Source organism: Sciurus carolinensis, chromosome 11 (assembly GCF_902686445.1).
Source record: "Sciurus carolinensis chromosome 11, mSciCar1.2, whole genome shotgun sequence".
In the NCBI taxonomy this organism is placed as follows: domain Eukaryota; kingdom Metazoa; phylum Chordata; class Mammalia; order Rodentia; family Sciuridae; genus Sciurus; species Sciurus carolinensis.
The window spans coordinates 66,542,366-66,557,572 of record NC_062223.1 but is presented as its reverse complement, the minus strand read 5'-3'; the positions used below and the strand labels follow the sequence as shown (position 1 = coordinate 66,557,572).

The 15,207-nt window shown below is 34.4% G+C and overlaps 1 protein-coding gene across 2 annotated transcripts in view; it reads right to left on the bottom strand.

The window, feature by feature from the left end:
- The window catches only part of Sbf2 (SET binding factor 2), a 456,025-nt gene that overhangs the window by 231,206 nt on the left and 209,612 nt on the right, over nt 1-15,207 (bottom strand). For both annotated transcript variants that reach the window (XM_047516120.1, XM_047516121.1), the window contains exons 4-6: nt 7,684-7,806; nt 6,449-6,559; nt 4,910-5,015 (exon numbers count right to left, since the gene is read on the bottom strand). In XM_047516120.1, coding sequence (XP_047372076.1) covers nt 4,910-5,015; nt 6,449-6,559; nt 7,684-7,806 — 340 coding nt within the window. The remainder of the gene's footprint in view (nt 1-4,909; nt 5,016-6,448; nt 6,560-7,683; nt 7,807-15,207) is intronic.

Sequence of the window (15,207 nt, the reverse complement as noted above, 5' to 3'; positions counted from 1 at the left end):
AATGCAATGTGGTCTTCTGTGTTCTGTATTTCTTGTCATGGGATTCTGGTAATTCCTTATGTAGTGTGTAGCAAGAATAGGCACTTAATATTTGTTTATTTTTCTTTTTGTGATGCTTAGATCTTTATTTATGGAGGGCTGAAAATGATGATACGTTTATTATAATATACCTAAAAAGAGACAATTACCCTCATCTACTATTAGGTTACCAAGACTTTTTTCTTTTATTGATAAATTTTCAAGATAACAAATTGGTTCCCTATCTTATTCTTAGATGACTTTTCAATATTAAGAATTCAAGCAATTCAAAATATAGGCTGGGTTTCAACTGTAATTATAATTTTTGAAGCTCAAACTCTATCTTCTTAGATCAAATTCTATCATCTTAGATCAAGTCTCTCTCTCTCTCTCTCTCTCTCTCTTTTTTTTTTTTTTTTTTTTTTTTTTGGCAGGGGAGCGGGTACCAGGGATTGAACTTGGGAGTAATCAACCACTAAGCCATATCCCCAGTCCTATTTTGTATTTTATTTAGAGACAGGGTTTCACTGAGTTGCTTATTAGCATCTCATCATTGGCAGGGTCTCACTGGGTTGCTTAGCACCTCACTATTGCTGAGGCTGGCTTTGAACTCACAATCCTCCTGCCTTAGCCTCCTGAGCCACTGCGATTAAAGGCATGTGCCACCATGCACTGCTTAGATCAAGCCTCTTGAAGATGGCTACTTAGTGGGGAGTGAAGAAGGAAAGAAAGGGACATATTCAGGAACAAAACCAACCAAATTATAAACCATCATTAGTATCTAACCTAAAACAATTTCACTACCCAACAGAAATCCTATGCCCACTGCTTCCTTCTTCCAGCCCCTGGTAACAACAATTCTACTTTCTGTCTATACATATTTGCCTATTCTACACATTTTACATAGAATCACACAATATGTGGACTTTATATTTGGCTTGTTTCACTTAATATGTTTTTGAGATTCATCAAAATGATAACAGGTACCAATACTTCATTCCTTTTTTTAAATTTATCTTTTTACAGACTGCATTTTGATTCATTGTACACAAATGGGGTACATAATTTCATTTCTATGGCTGTACACAACGTAGATTCATACCATTCGTGTAATCATACATGTACATACGGTAATGATGTCTATCTCATTCCACCATTATTATACCCCCTCCCTCTCATTTCCTTCTATACAATCTAAAGTTCCCCCATTCTTCTCTCCCTCCCCAACCCCCCACCCCCATTATATATCATTCTCTACTTATCAGGGAAAACATTCGGCCTTTGGTTTTTTGGGCTTGGCTTATTTCACTTAGCATGATATTCTCCAATTCCATTCATTTATTTGCAAATGCCATAATATTAATCTTCTTTATGGTTGAATAATATTCCATTGAATATATATATCACAGTTTCTTTATCCATTCATCTGTTGAAGGGCTTTTTGGTTGATTCTACAATCTAGTTATTGTGAACTGAGCTGCTATAAACATTGATGTGGCTGTGTTACTGTAGCATGCTGATTTTAAGTCCTTTGGGTATAAACCGAGGAGTAGAATAACTGGGTCAAAAGGTGGATCCATTCCAAGTTTTCTGGGGATTCTCCACACTGCTTTCCAGAGGGGCTGCACCAATTTGCAACTCCACCAGCAATGTAAAAGTGTGCCTTTTTCCCCACATCCATGCCAACATCTATTATTGTTTGTGTTCTTGATAACAGCCATTCTAATTGGAATAAGAGGAAATCTTAGAGTTGTTTTAATTTGCATTTCTCTAATTACTAGAGATATTGGATACTTTTTCATATATTTATTAATTGCCTGTATGTCTTCTGTAAAGTGTCTAGTTCCTCAGTCCATTTATTGATTGGGTACTTTGTATTTTTGGTATAAAGTTTTGTAAGCTCTTTATAAATTTTGGAGATAAGGGCTCTATCTGAAGTGCATGTGGAAAAGATTTTCTCCCACCTGTAGGCTCTCTCTTCACATTCTTGATTGTATCCTTTGCTGAGAGAAAGCTTTTTAGTTTGAGTCCATCCCATTTATTGATTCTTGCTTTGATTTCTTGTTCTTTGTGGGTCTTGTTAAGGAAGTCTGGTCCTAAGTCAACATGATGAAGATTTGGGTCTAATTTTTCTTTTATTTGGTGCAGGGTCTCTGGTCTAATTCCTAGGTTCTTGATCCATTTTGAGTTGAGTTTTGTGCATGGTGAGAGATACAGGTTTAATTTCATTTTACTGCATATGGATTTCCAGTTTTGTCAGCACCATTTGTTGAAGAGGCTATCTTTCTCCACTATATGTTTTTGGCTCCTTTGTCTAGTATGAGGTGACAGTGGTTTTGTCTCTGTGTCTTCTATTCTGTACCACTGATCTGCCTGTCTATTTTGGTGACAATACCTTGCTGTTTTGGTTACTACTGCTCTGTAGTGTAATTTAATGTCTGATATTGTGATACCTCCTGTTTCACTTTTTCTACTCAGGATTGTTTTGGCTATTTGAGGTCTCTTGTTCTTGCAGATGAAGTTCATGATTGCTTTCTCTATTTCTATGAGGAATGTCATTGGTATTTTAATTGGAATTGCAGTGAATCTGTATAGCACCTTTGGTAGAATCGCCATTTTGACAATGTTAATTTTGCTTATCCAAGAACATGAGAGATGTTTCCATCTTCAAAGGTTTTTCTTCAATTTCCTTCTTTAATGTTCTGTAGTTTTCATTGTAGAGGTCTTTCACCTCTTTTGTTCAATTAATTCCCAAGTATTTTTTTTTTGAGGCTACTGTGAATGGAGTGGTTTTCCTAATTTCTCTTTCAGAGGATTCATCACTTATGAATACAAATGCATTAGATTTATGTGTATTGATTTTATATCCTGCTACTTTGCTGAATTCATTTATAGTTCTAGATGTTTTTTAGTGGAGTTTTTTGAATCTTCTAAATATAGGATCATGTCATCAGCAATAGTGACAGCTTTAGTTCTTCTTTTTCCCATTTGTATCCCTTTAATGTCTTTGGTCTAATTGCTCTGGCAAGTGTTTCAAGTATGATGTTGAATAGAGGTGGTGAAAGAGGGCATCCCTGTCTTGTTTCAGTTTTTAGAGGGAATGCTTTCAATTTTTCTCCATTAAGAATAATGCTGGCTGTGGGCTTAGCATAGATAGCCTTTACAATGTTGAGGTATGGTCCTACTATTCCTATTGGGGTCCTGTATTTTATCAAAGGCTTTCTCAGCATCTATTGAAATAATCATGTGATTCTTAACTTTAAGCCTATTGATGTGATGAATTATACTTATAAATTTCTGGATGTTGAACCAACCTTGCATCCCTGGGATAAACCCCACTTGATCTTGGTGCACTATCTTTTTAATTTATTTTTGTATGCAATTTGCCAATATTTTGTTAAGAATTTTTACATCTATGTTCATCAGGGATATTGGTTTAAAGTTTTCTTTCCTTGATGTGTCTTTGTCTGGTTTTGGTATCAGAGTGATACTAGCCTCATAGAATGAATTTGGAAGGGTTCCTTCCTTTTTTATTTCCTGGAATACCTTGAGGAGTACTGGTATTAGTTGTTCTTCAAAGGTTTTGTAGAATTCGGCTGAGAATCCATCTGGTCCTAGGCTTTTCTTGGTTGGTAGGCTTTTGATGGTTTCTTCTATTTCAGTGCTTGAAATTGATCTGTTTATATTGTGTACGTCTTCCTGATTCAGTTTGGGAGGATCATATGTGTCTAAAAATTTGTCAATGTCTTCGATATTTTCTATTTTGTAGGAGTATAGATTTTCAAAGTAGCTTCTAATTATGTTATGTATTTCAATGGTGTCTGTCGTGAGCTTTCCTTTTTCATCACAAATTCTAGTAATTTGAGTTTTCTCTCTCCTGTTCGTTAGTGTGGCTAGGGGTTTATCAATTTTGTTTACTTTCTCAAAGAACCACCTTTTCGTTTTGTCAAATGTTTTAATTGTTTCTCTTGTTTCGATTTCATTGATTTCAGCTCTGGTTTAAATTATTTCCTGTCTTCTACTAATTTTGGTGTTGATCTTTTCTTTTTCTAGGGCTTTGAGGTGTAATGTTAGGTCATTTAGTTGTTGACTTTTTATTTTTTTAATGTATGAACTCAATGCAATGAACTTTCCTCTTAGTACTGCTTTCATAGTGTTCCAGAGATTTTGATGTTGTGTCATTGTTCTCATTTGCCTCTAAGAATTTTTTTATGTCTTCCCTGATGTCTTCTGTTATCATTGCATCATTCAATAGCATATTATTTAGTCTCCAGGTGTATGAGTGGTTTTTGTTATTTTATCGATCATTTCTAATTATATTCCGTTATGATCTGATAGGATGCAGGGTAGGATCTCTGTTTTTTGTATTTACTAATGGCTTCTTTGTGGCATAGCATATGGTCTATTTTGGAGAAGGACCCATGAGCTACTGTGAAGGAAGTATACTCACTCAATGATGGATGAAATAACTCTGTAAATATCCATTAAGTCTATATCATTGATTGTATTATTTAGTTCTATAGTTCTATATAGAACACTGGATATGCCTGTCTCTCTCCTTCCTGAAGGATAAACCTCAAATCCTGTGACTTCTTACAAAGGCACCAAACTGTGCAAGTCATGGCAAGTATCTCCCTATGCTCCTTCTTTGTTCTCAGGTGCTCCCAGATATCCAAACCATGCCCCAGAAACAAGTCCCTCAGGCAGCCTGCTCAAAGACCAGAACTTGGGAAGCAAGCTCTCCTCTCCTTTTCTCCTGCCCCACTCCCAAGCTAGGAGACATTTAATAGTTTGTTTTATATTTTCTTGATTAATGCCAGGTGATATATGCTTAAATATTTTCCTCATGGGATTCTATAAAAGGATATTGAAAATGGGAGAAAAGACATACCTAACTGCTGGAACAGAAGAGCCACACTAGTGCCTGTGACAGGAAGACTCTCATGCAAAGGAGTCTGAATCAACTGTCTATCTCCTGCACCCAAGGAAAACAGCTTCTGCAGAATTGGAGAAACACATACACAAATTGATTTCTGATGTTTTCTCAAAATAAAAATTCCTCTTAAGCTCAATTTTAGAGCAAATGGTCCCATAAGAGTCAATTAATAGATGCAAAAGGCAATAACATAACTGAAAACATTCAAGATACTTTGCGTACAACTAAAAATGGTACGAGAAAATTGTTAAAAGTTTCAAATTTAGTAGAAATGACACACAAAAATCACTGACAATCATAACTGACCAAAAAATAAAAGTGTTAAAGTCAACTTTAATTAAGGCTCATAAGACATTTCTGCTTCTTTAAAGTTTAGGCCCATTTGTGACCAAACTCACATTTAATCTTTGCCCTTATAACAGAGATGAAGAAGAGAGTAGGAGGGTGGGGGGGAGAGGGTAACGATTTAAGACAAAAGACATCAGGGAAAGATAGAGGACAATTAAAAGTCACAGGGCAAGGAAACAGGATTCCAATTTCTCTATACATAACATCTTAATCAGATTAAGCACAAACAATGTGATTTTTAGCAGGTTTTCACAATAATATATAAGCAGAAACAAAAAACAAATGATCAACGAATCATTCTTAGGGTTTAAGGAAAAGAGTCTGTTCTTTTTGTTTGGATTCTGGGGATTGAACCCAGGGCCTCATGTATGCTAAACACACACTACCACTGAGCTACATTCCACAACCCAAGGTTTATTCTTTGAAAAGTATGGTTGTTGCTGGGCTTGGTGGTGCATGCCTATAATCCCAGAGGCTCAGGAGGCTAAGGCAGGAGGATTGTAGGTTCAAAGCCAGCCTCAGTAACATAGCAAGGTTCTAAGCAATTTAGGAGACCCTGTCTCAAAATAAAAAAGAGTTGGGGATGTGATTCAGTGATTAAGCACCTAGGTTCAAGTCCCAGTACCACCTACCAAAAAAAAAAAAAAAAAGGTATGGTTATTCCAAACATAATAAACAAATCATAGCTGCTAAAATTCTAATTTTTCTACTTCAGAGACACAGAAAAAAATCAAGACATACAGATTAAAGGAATCTATTCAGAAGTAGTTACAATATTACAAAGACTGTCACTTAAACATTAAGTTAATGAGTTATACACAAGAGTAAGAAAGGTAGAAAGAGCACATTTAAAAGTTCAGTCTGAAAAGCATATGCCCCCAAAAATATAAACTAGAATTCAAGTTACACAAAATATGACTTATAATTATGCTATGTGAAAGGTGAATCTTGTGTTAAAATTAACCTCATGGCCTAAGAAAAGAATCTTGAGTGTCTAAGAGGCAGACCATAGGGACAATGCTTAACTAAACTAGGATGCTCTTTAAAACAAAAACATTTAAAGAATTCTTTCTTTCCCTTTCTTCATAAATTAAATTAACTGGAGGGGAAGAGGAACAGTCTCCATCTCCCTTCTATTCTATTTACCTGAGACCCTCCAGCCGCTGGGACAAGGCAGGCACAAAGGTTTGCAATAAGACTTTCCAAGGAGACGTTCAGACTATCCACATATACAGTATAGATCAAACCCAGGCAAGCCTGCAAAGGAAAGATGCATGTAGTTACATCATGAAAAAAATTCTAAAAATAGTCGTGACATTAGCTTCGATGAAAATTTCTCTTTAAACCAAGTAAGGTATATTCTACAATGAACATGAAATAAATTTTAAGCAGCAAATGTAATTAAAGTTTATTAAATTTTCCTCTAGGACCAGAACCTCCAAATGAGCTTCTGGCATGAGTTTATAGAAAGCAGAAAGCCCCAATTTAAAAAACAAGTGTCTTATCTATATTCAGATAACTCTTCTAGACAATTTGCAGGGCTAACACTGTTTTTGCCATACTGTTTTATCATGTTGTTTCAACTTACTTTGTGAAACTCCAAATTTCAAGTAAAAATTTAGAGATTTTATCTTGTTTTGTGTTTATTATAAATCCAGAGCATTTATGCAATGGAAAATTAAACATGTTAATTACAACAAAGGGTAGCAAAATAGCCAAGATACTAATTAATACTTTGAGTTCGGCAGAAGGTAGGTGGTAAAATGAAAGATAAAATGCAATCTTAATGACTCGTTCAGTTTACTAAAATGTGTGACTGAAAAATTAGTCACAAATTAGGAGTTATTTATTGTCACTGAAACCTTAACACTAAGTTAATTTTTATAGAATATATAATCTCACTTTCTGGAAGAGTTTTTTAAGTTACATATTACTGTACATATTTATCAAAGATTAAATTTTTTTCTTACATATGAAAATTCTGAGTAAAAATTCTGGAAACAATATTTTAAAGATGCACTGGCAGTATGATCAAAATTAACAAATCTCAAGTAATTTTATTTATTTCAATTCAACTTCTCATAAACTGAATGAACATATACAAGGTTGTTAAATTATTAATGTATTTTATTTCTTTAGGATTTCTACAGTTTGACTTTGATTAATGTGGAACCTGTTTTAAAACAAACACTACATCCTGAGAATACTCAGGTATTCCTTCTATCCAACATGAACTTACTTATTCTGCTTACTCTATATTTTATTGGTGAATCACTAAATCAAACCAGCAGTATTTTGATAAAAGAACTTATTGCCATGGTTTATTCAAAACAGATTTACTCAATGATACAAATTAATAACAATAATTAGGTGTTCTTTACCCTAAAAATTTCTGGATAATCTAATCTGGATACCAACACCAGGCTTTTGGGAGCAAATACTTCTGCAGGTTGAATTAAACCAGATACTTCCTCTTCACCTTCAATCTCTTCCTTCTTTGTTCCCTAAAAAAAGCAACACAGATAGATAGACAATCAACAGAATTTCCTAAGTTCATTATTTTTTTTTTATTGTAAACAAATGGGATACATGTTGTTTCTCTGTTTTGTACATGGCGTAAAGGCATACCATTTGTGTAATCATAAATTTACATAGGGTAATGTTGTTTGATTCATTCTGCTATTTTTTCCCTTCCCCCCACCCCTCCCACACCTCTTTCCCCTCTATACAGTCCTTCCTTCCTCCATTCTTGCTCCCCTCCCTAACCCTAACTCTAACCCTAACACTAACCCCTCCCACTCCCCATTATGTGTCATCATCCACTTATCAGCGAGATCATTCTTCCTTTGGTTTTTTGAGATTGGCTTATCTCACTTAGTGTGATATTCTCCAATTTCATCCACTTGCCTGCAAATGCCATAATTTTATCATTCTTTATGGCTAAGTAATATTCCATTTATATATATACCACTGTTTCTTTATCCATTCATCAACTGAAGGGCATCTAGGTTGGTTCCACAATCTGGCTATGGTGAATTGAGCAGCAATGAACATTGATGTGGCTGTATCTCTGTAGTATGCTGATTTTAAGTCCTTTGGATATAGGCCAAGGAGTGGGATAGCTGGGTCAAATGGTGGGTCCATTCCAAGCTTTCTGAGGAATCTCCACACTGCTTTCCAGAGTGACTGCACTAATTTGCAACCCCACCAGCAATGTATGAGTGTACCTTTTTCCCCACATCCTCTCCAACACCTATTGTTGCTTGTGTTCTTGATAATCGCCATTCTAATTGGGGTGAGATGGAATCTTAGGGTAGTTTTGATTTGCATTTCTCTTATTACTAGAGATGTTGAACATTTTTTCATATATCTGTTGATTGCTTGTAGATCTTCTTCTAAGTTCCTTATTCACAAAAGATAGATGTGTATACACCTTCCAAATAATTTATAAAAATCTAAAATTAATTACAAAATATAATTTACAAAGAAATTGTGAAGGGACAGTTATTTCATTTTTGAAAAGCTCCAGATACATATTCCACCCCAATCCTGAGCATCTTATCCTCCCTCCCTCCCCCCTGATTTCTTCCCTCCCTCCCTCCTTTTCTTTTTCTTTCTTTTCTTCCTTCCTTCCTCCCACTCCCCCTCTTCTTCCCTCCTTCCCTTCCCTCCACCCCCCCTCGCTTTCTTTCTTCCTTTCTTTCTTCTCCTACCTCAGCCTCCCTAGTAGCTGGGACTATAGGTGTGTGCAATGACTTTTCAGCATTTTCTTTATCAAATGTCAGTGGTCAAAGTTGAATATGGCATGTTGAAATTATTTTTAGTAGTACCCAAACAATTAAAAATGACTTTCGCATAAATAGGAAGTCAGTTTTCAAGAGAAGAAAAAAACCTGTTTTAGGACTAAGGCACTCAATTTCACTTTTATTTTTCAGGTTGACCCTGAATTATACAGTGTTCAATTCTCTTGGAAGTAAAGAGCAATCAGCTCTAAACTGCTTTTGCACATAAGCAACAATATTAATATTTTGAGATGAAAGAACATGTTTATGCACAAAATAAGTTTCAGAATGTACTTAATTCAATAGAAATGCAAGTTTATAAATGGCTAAAATGGTAAATCACAGGTAGATTTTAACTCATTAAAAAAGAAAGTCTTAAACAACAATTAAACAACAATAACAACAACAAATCTGTTTCCAGATAGGAATGTAGTTCAGTGGTAGGCGTGTTTACATCCCTTGCACATAAAGCCCTGGGTTCATTGTCCAGTACTGAAAAACAAAAATCCATCAATAAACGAAAAAATTCCCTTCAGTTTCAATGACTAAATACTGATCAATAGACTTGGGAAAATATTACTCTCATTTTTGAGTCAACAAATATTTGCTGTGTACCTATTGTTCAATAATACTACGACACTGAAAGTTTTATGAAACATAAGGAGCAAGGCAATGAGGGATTCAAATTTAGTACTAGATGTTCTAAGATTCTAGGACATTTTTCCTAAACCAAATTTCCTTTTCATTCATTTAGACCAATCAGTGGCCCATCTGAAAGCTTACTTTCCTCCCTGAAGCCTTTCTTTCCTAAATTTTTTCTTTCTCTTACTTTTCAGCATGGTTCACCAATATATCAGACTTGCTTATACATATTTCTTCTGCCAACCTTTCCCCAAAATGCCACAGAATGCTATATCCAGCTGCCTGCTTGACATTTCCAGTTAATGACTAACAGACATCACAAACATATGCAAACATAGCTTCAATCTATGGTTGAAGTTGCAGCTGTCTGTATGAATTAATGGCAATTTCATTTTTTTACTAGGCAAACCGAAAGTCCTGATTTCTCTCTTTCATAGACCACATCCAAATGTCAAGAAATCCTGATTTCTCACCACCTCCATTGCTGCCACAATACTGGGAGCCACCATTATATTTTGCCTGGATTATTGTAACAGCTTTCCTTCATTTCCTTTATTCTTCGTTAACTCTACTTTGTTTCCTTGCTGCCTTCAAACACACCAGGTATGCACCCATCTACATGTTTTTGGACTTGCTTGTTCTTTGCCTGAATACTCTTTTCACAGATATTCCAATGGCTATGTCCCTCATCTCCTTCATCGAAACATGTCCTGCTCTGATACTGACCACTCTACTGGAAAATGCAATGCCCTACCACTCTAGTAGCCCATTTTCCTTCTTTATTTTTCTCCATGGTACTTATCACTAACCAACATATTATCCATTTTATTTATCTTGGGCTTTGGTTTGTCTGTTTCCCCCATAGAATGTGTTCCCTAAAAGATAGGACTTCTATCTGTTTTGTTCAATAGTGACTTCCTACTTTCTAAAATAGCAGTTGGGTACACAGTTGATACTTACTATTTGTTCAGTGCATAAATGTAGGAATAATTTTCTTGGAATGGTTCTCTGGGTATTTTACCAAGGGCCTCTTTACTCACTGAGGTCAAGAACTATACTTTCAATTTCTTTTAGAATCTGTTTAGTTTGATTAGAATACAACATGACCAAGACTTCACTGTACAAGGAATATACATATCTGAAGAGAAATTTAAGATCCATTTGCTCTTGAAAGATGTTCATTTGTTACAAAGCAAAAACTAAAATTAGGTTGGTTGTTTTCTGGAATCCTTAGAAATAATAAAAATGTGATGAGTATGAATTAACCAAAGATTTCCACACTTAATGAATCATATTCTTCAAGGATTACTAATGAACTCAACATGACAAAAGGATGACTGAAATTCCTGGAAGAGAAAAATCTACCCACATTTTTATGAGACTGATAAATGCCCTAGAGTACCATTAAAAGACAGCCCGAAGAGTAGATAAACATTTCAGATGAATAACCATTAGCCTACTTTGACCAAAACATAAAATAGAATGCATTTGTCATTTCTTTAATTTTTTTAAATGAGGTACACAAATGAGGTACAACTGTTCATTTCTCTGGTTGTACACAATGTAGAGTCACACCATTTGTGTAATCGTACATGTACACAGGATAATGATGTTTGTCTCATTCCTCCACTTTTCCTTTCCCCACTCCCTCCCCTATTTGACATTTCTTAAACCTGCTCTTTAAACATTCCACTAAAAGGAATAGTTATTAACAAGAAAGGAAAAAGGTTCAATACATAGTAACTCAGTGTTAACTAAAAACAATTTCACTTTTATATTACTTTTTATTACAGATGTTGAGTTTCACTTGTAAATCCTAAAATGTTATTTTTATTTCTAATAACTCTCCTATAAGAATATAGTATCTCAAGTTTAAGAGAAAAATTCATGCTCCTACTTTTCAAAGCAAAATCACAGTGTTGTGATAAAAGAAACAACCCAAAAAGTTGTTAGATAAAATAAAGTTTGTTCCAGGGGATGACAAGGTGATGTTTCATATCAAAATTTTCCAGAAAGGATTTATCATATAAAGGTACTACTGTCACTTCTACAGTTGTGTGTACATAATGATACTGGCTTAATTTGATATATGTTTTACAATGGCAGATTTTCACATGGAAAATATGTGAGAAACTTAAAAATAAGTAGGAAATTCAAGACACAGTCTATGAATTTAAGAAATGTTAAGATAATGCTTTGAAATTTAATATTTTATAGTATAAACCATTTTTACATATATTATCTAGTTGAACAATATTTATAAAGCCTTCTTCTAAGATTATTCTTGGCTTTTAGTAGGCCCAAATTAAGGTACAAATTTACATGCTGTTTACTGAACTATTTCACGTTGATTTATAGGTCATTTTATCTCTTATCCAAATATAACTACATGCAATATCTTGCTCATTTGTAGTGTCTTTGTCTATCAATTATTACAATGAACTACAACTGCTAGTGACATTCTCAGCTTCTGTGTAGTTCATTTAGGTATAGTTGATAGTCCTAGTGCTTCCAATAATATGAGCTAAATGAGTACACACCATATTGCTCTGTCCCCAAAATGCTGTTACTTTAAAACATATTTGAAATAAAAAGCTAAAAAGTACTAGAGGGTGTTTTTATGTGATGATTTTTTTCTAGCAGACAGGCACTAGCTTTAAGGAAGTTTATCTTATCTATCATTCAGGTTGAACAACCTCATGATCACTGCATTCTAATGCTTGATTTTTACCTTAAACCAGCTACCAAGTCCTGTCCCTTCTATTCTTACAAGAATTGTTGCACCCAACATCTTCTATATTATACTCTATTTCAACAATTACCTTTTCATACTAAAAATCTTCCTATGACATTTCATTAAGCATTTAGTTTTTGAGAAAAGGACAAAAGGAATTCTGAAATTAAAAAAAAATTCAGTTCTAAATTTCCTTTTTGAAATATAATTTATTATGGAGAGTTGCCTCAGTAAAACAATTTAAGGACTTTTAAATTTTCCAGAATTGGAAATAAAGGAGTTTCAGTAGTTACAAAATTCCTGATGGTCTAAAATTCCCCTGGAAAAGCTCCCTCATTTCTTGCCAACTAATCTTTCAATCACATTAGCATGGTCACATGAGAAAATGTGGTTTATCTTTGCACTGGTCTACAAAATAAAGATTTCATAAAGAATGTAAGTTTTAGGTTAACAAGTCTTCAGATAAATCAAGCCACTAGCTTTTAGTTCAAAATTGAGTTTACCTCTAGCAAAGAAAATATACTACAGATATGCACCTTCAAGAGCATTAGCACCTGGGCTATACAGTAGTCAGAAGGCAGGGCAAATTCAATTATAGGGCAATTTTTTATTCACCCATAAAGTTTTCTATGTTAGTGGCACATAGTCCATAAGTTGCTTTTGCTGCTGCTGGTGGTGTTTTTAATACTTACAAGGCAGCATTTTCTGAAGTGTTTTCTCCTGGAAGCTGATAGACATTACTTATCCCCCAAATTTTGGAAATAATAAAGTCAACATAGTTTTATAAAAAAAGTTTTTTTTACTACAGGATTTCTCAGACTATGATATGCAAATATAATTTGTGTAATTCCAAAGAAAGGAGGTATAGCATATAGTATTTTTCCTCTTTATTCCAGACATTGCCCTCTGGAACACATACTGAAAAAGGCTGTCTTACACTAGTCCAGTATACAAAATGTGTGAAACAAGTATGTATATGTTCATATGTTCTACATCCTATGAGCACGGGCATATACAATGCTTGTTTTAGAATCAGACTGTCCCACTTCTATTAATTCTCATATTTCACAAAGTAAGGCAAGATTTGAAAAGACAAGGTACTATAAGCCAGGGAACTATGCACCTGCCTTAAGAAGTTATGTTGGCATGCCTGTTCTCCATTCTCACCAGACAAGTTAGGAACATCTACTCTTTTTTAAAATATTTTTTTATTTGTTCTAATTAGTTACAATAGAATGCTTTTTGACATATCATACATAAATGGAGTATAACTTCTCATTTGTCTGGTTCTACAGTATGTAGAGTTACACAGGTCATGTAATCATATATGTACACAGAGTAATAATATCTGATTCATTCTACTATCATTCCTACCCCCCTGTCCATTCTCCTCCCTTCACTCCCTTCTGTCCAAAATACCTCTATCCCTGCCCCCTATTGTGAATTAGCATCTACGTATCAGAGAAAACATTTGGTCTCTGGTTCTTTGGGATTGGCTTATTTTGCTTAGGATAATATTCTCTAGAGGAACTTCAACTCTTGACCAGAGGTTCTCAAACTTTAGTGTGTAACAAGATCAGGGGAGGATTCTAAAAACTGATTTCTGGGTTTCACCCACAATTTCTCATGTGGTAAATCGGAGGTTGGGGCTGAGATGAGAATTTATTCTAAGAAGCTCCTTGGTGATACTGAAGTTATTAATCCAGGGATGATGTTTTTTGAATCACTACATTGCACTAATACGAGAATATAAAGGACAATGAGAATAGTTAATTCGTTTATACAATCCAAACTTTATTAAATACTGTTTCTTAGTAAATAAAACCAGGACCTTTTAGAGAAATTACATTCCATATCTGTGTCAGAAAACGTACAAAATAAGTTCTACAGTGTTCATCTCAAGTCAAAAAGTTAACAATCTGCCAAAGAAAGACATCATTGAAATGAATAAGCACCATAGCTGACAGAAACTCATCAAATGTATAAGACATCAAATATTCAAATTGATAATTTTAAACAGTCACTGTTGAAGACTGCTAGGACACTAATTTACTATTCTGAGAGTTTTAAAAAAAGTGAACAAGTTTATTGTCTTTTCTATAAAACTGTGGTTGATGAGAGAGAGTTCTATTTCATAGATGAATTTCTATTAATAAATGCAGAAGGAATAATATAATTATAAAATTATCTTTTTATAATTTCTGATGAGCTAATGGATACAGGAAATGATCAATACGTATTAAAATCATTAATATAAGGCTGGCACTACAACAGACCCATTAATTAATCTTAGCCACCAATAAAAGCAGAACAGCCAGAAATTATGTTCCTCTTGATGTAATACAATAGGAAGCACAGCATAATCTTTGAAGTATTCCAACTATAAAAAAATCAAATCTGAATCTAATAAAGATTTTAGATCCCATTACTATTTTGTAGTAACTAGGGGGATTAGAGGTGCAGATTAAAGGCAAATATCAGCCAAATCCAGAATGTTGACTATTCTGTGACCCAGGTCTATGCCCCTAAGGGAGAATGGTTAAGAGGAAAAACAAACAAAAAAACAAAAAACAAAAACCAAAATTCAATGTTTGGGTCTTTTCTGAAACCTGAATAGGTAAAGAAAGTCATTTAGAGACAGTCTTAAAATTTTAAAGAATATAGGGTGTGGTAGCACATGCCTGTAATCTCAGCAAAACTGAAAGCCAAGGCAGGAGGATCACAAGTTCCAGGCCAGCCTCAGCAAC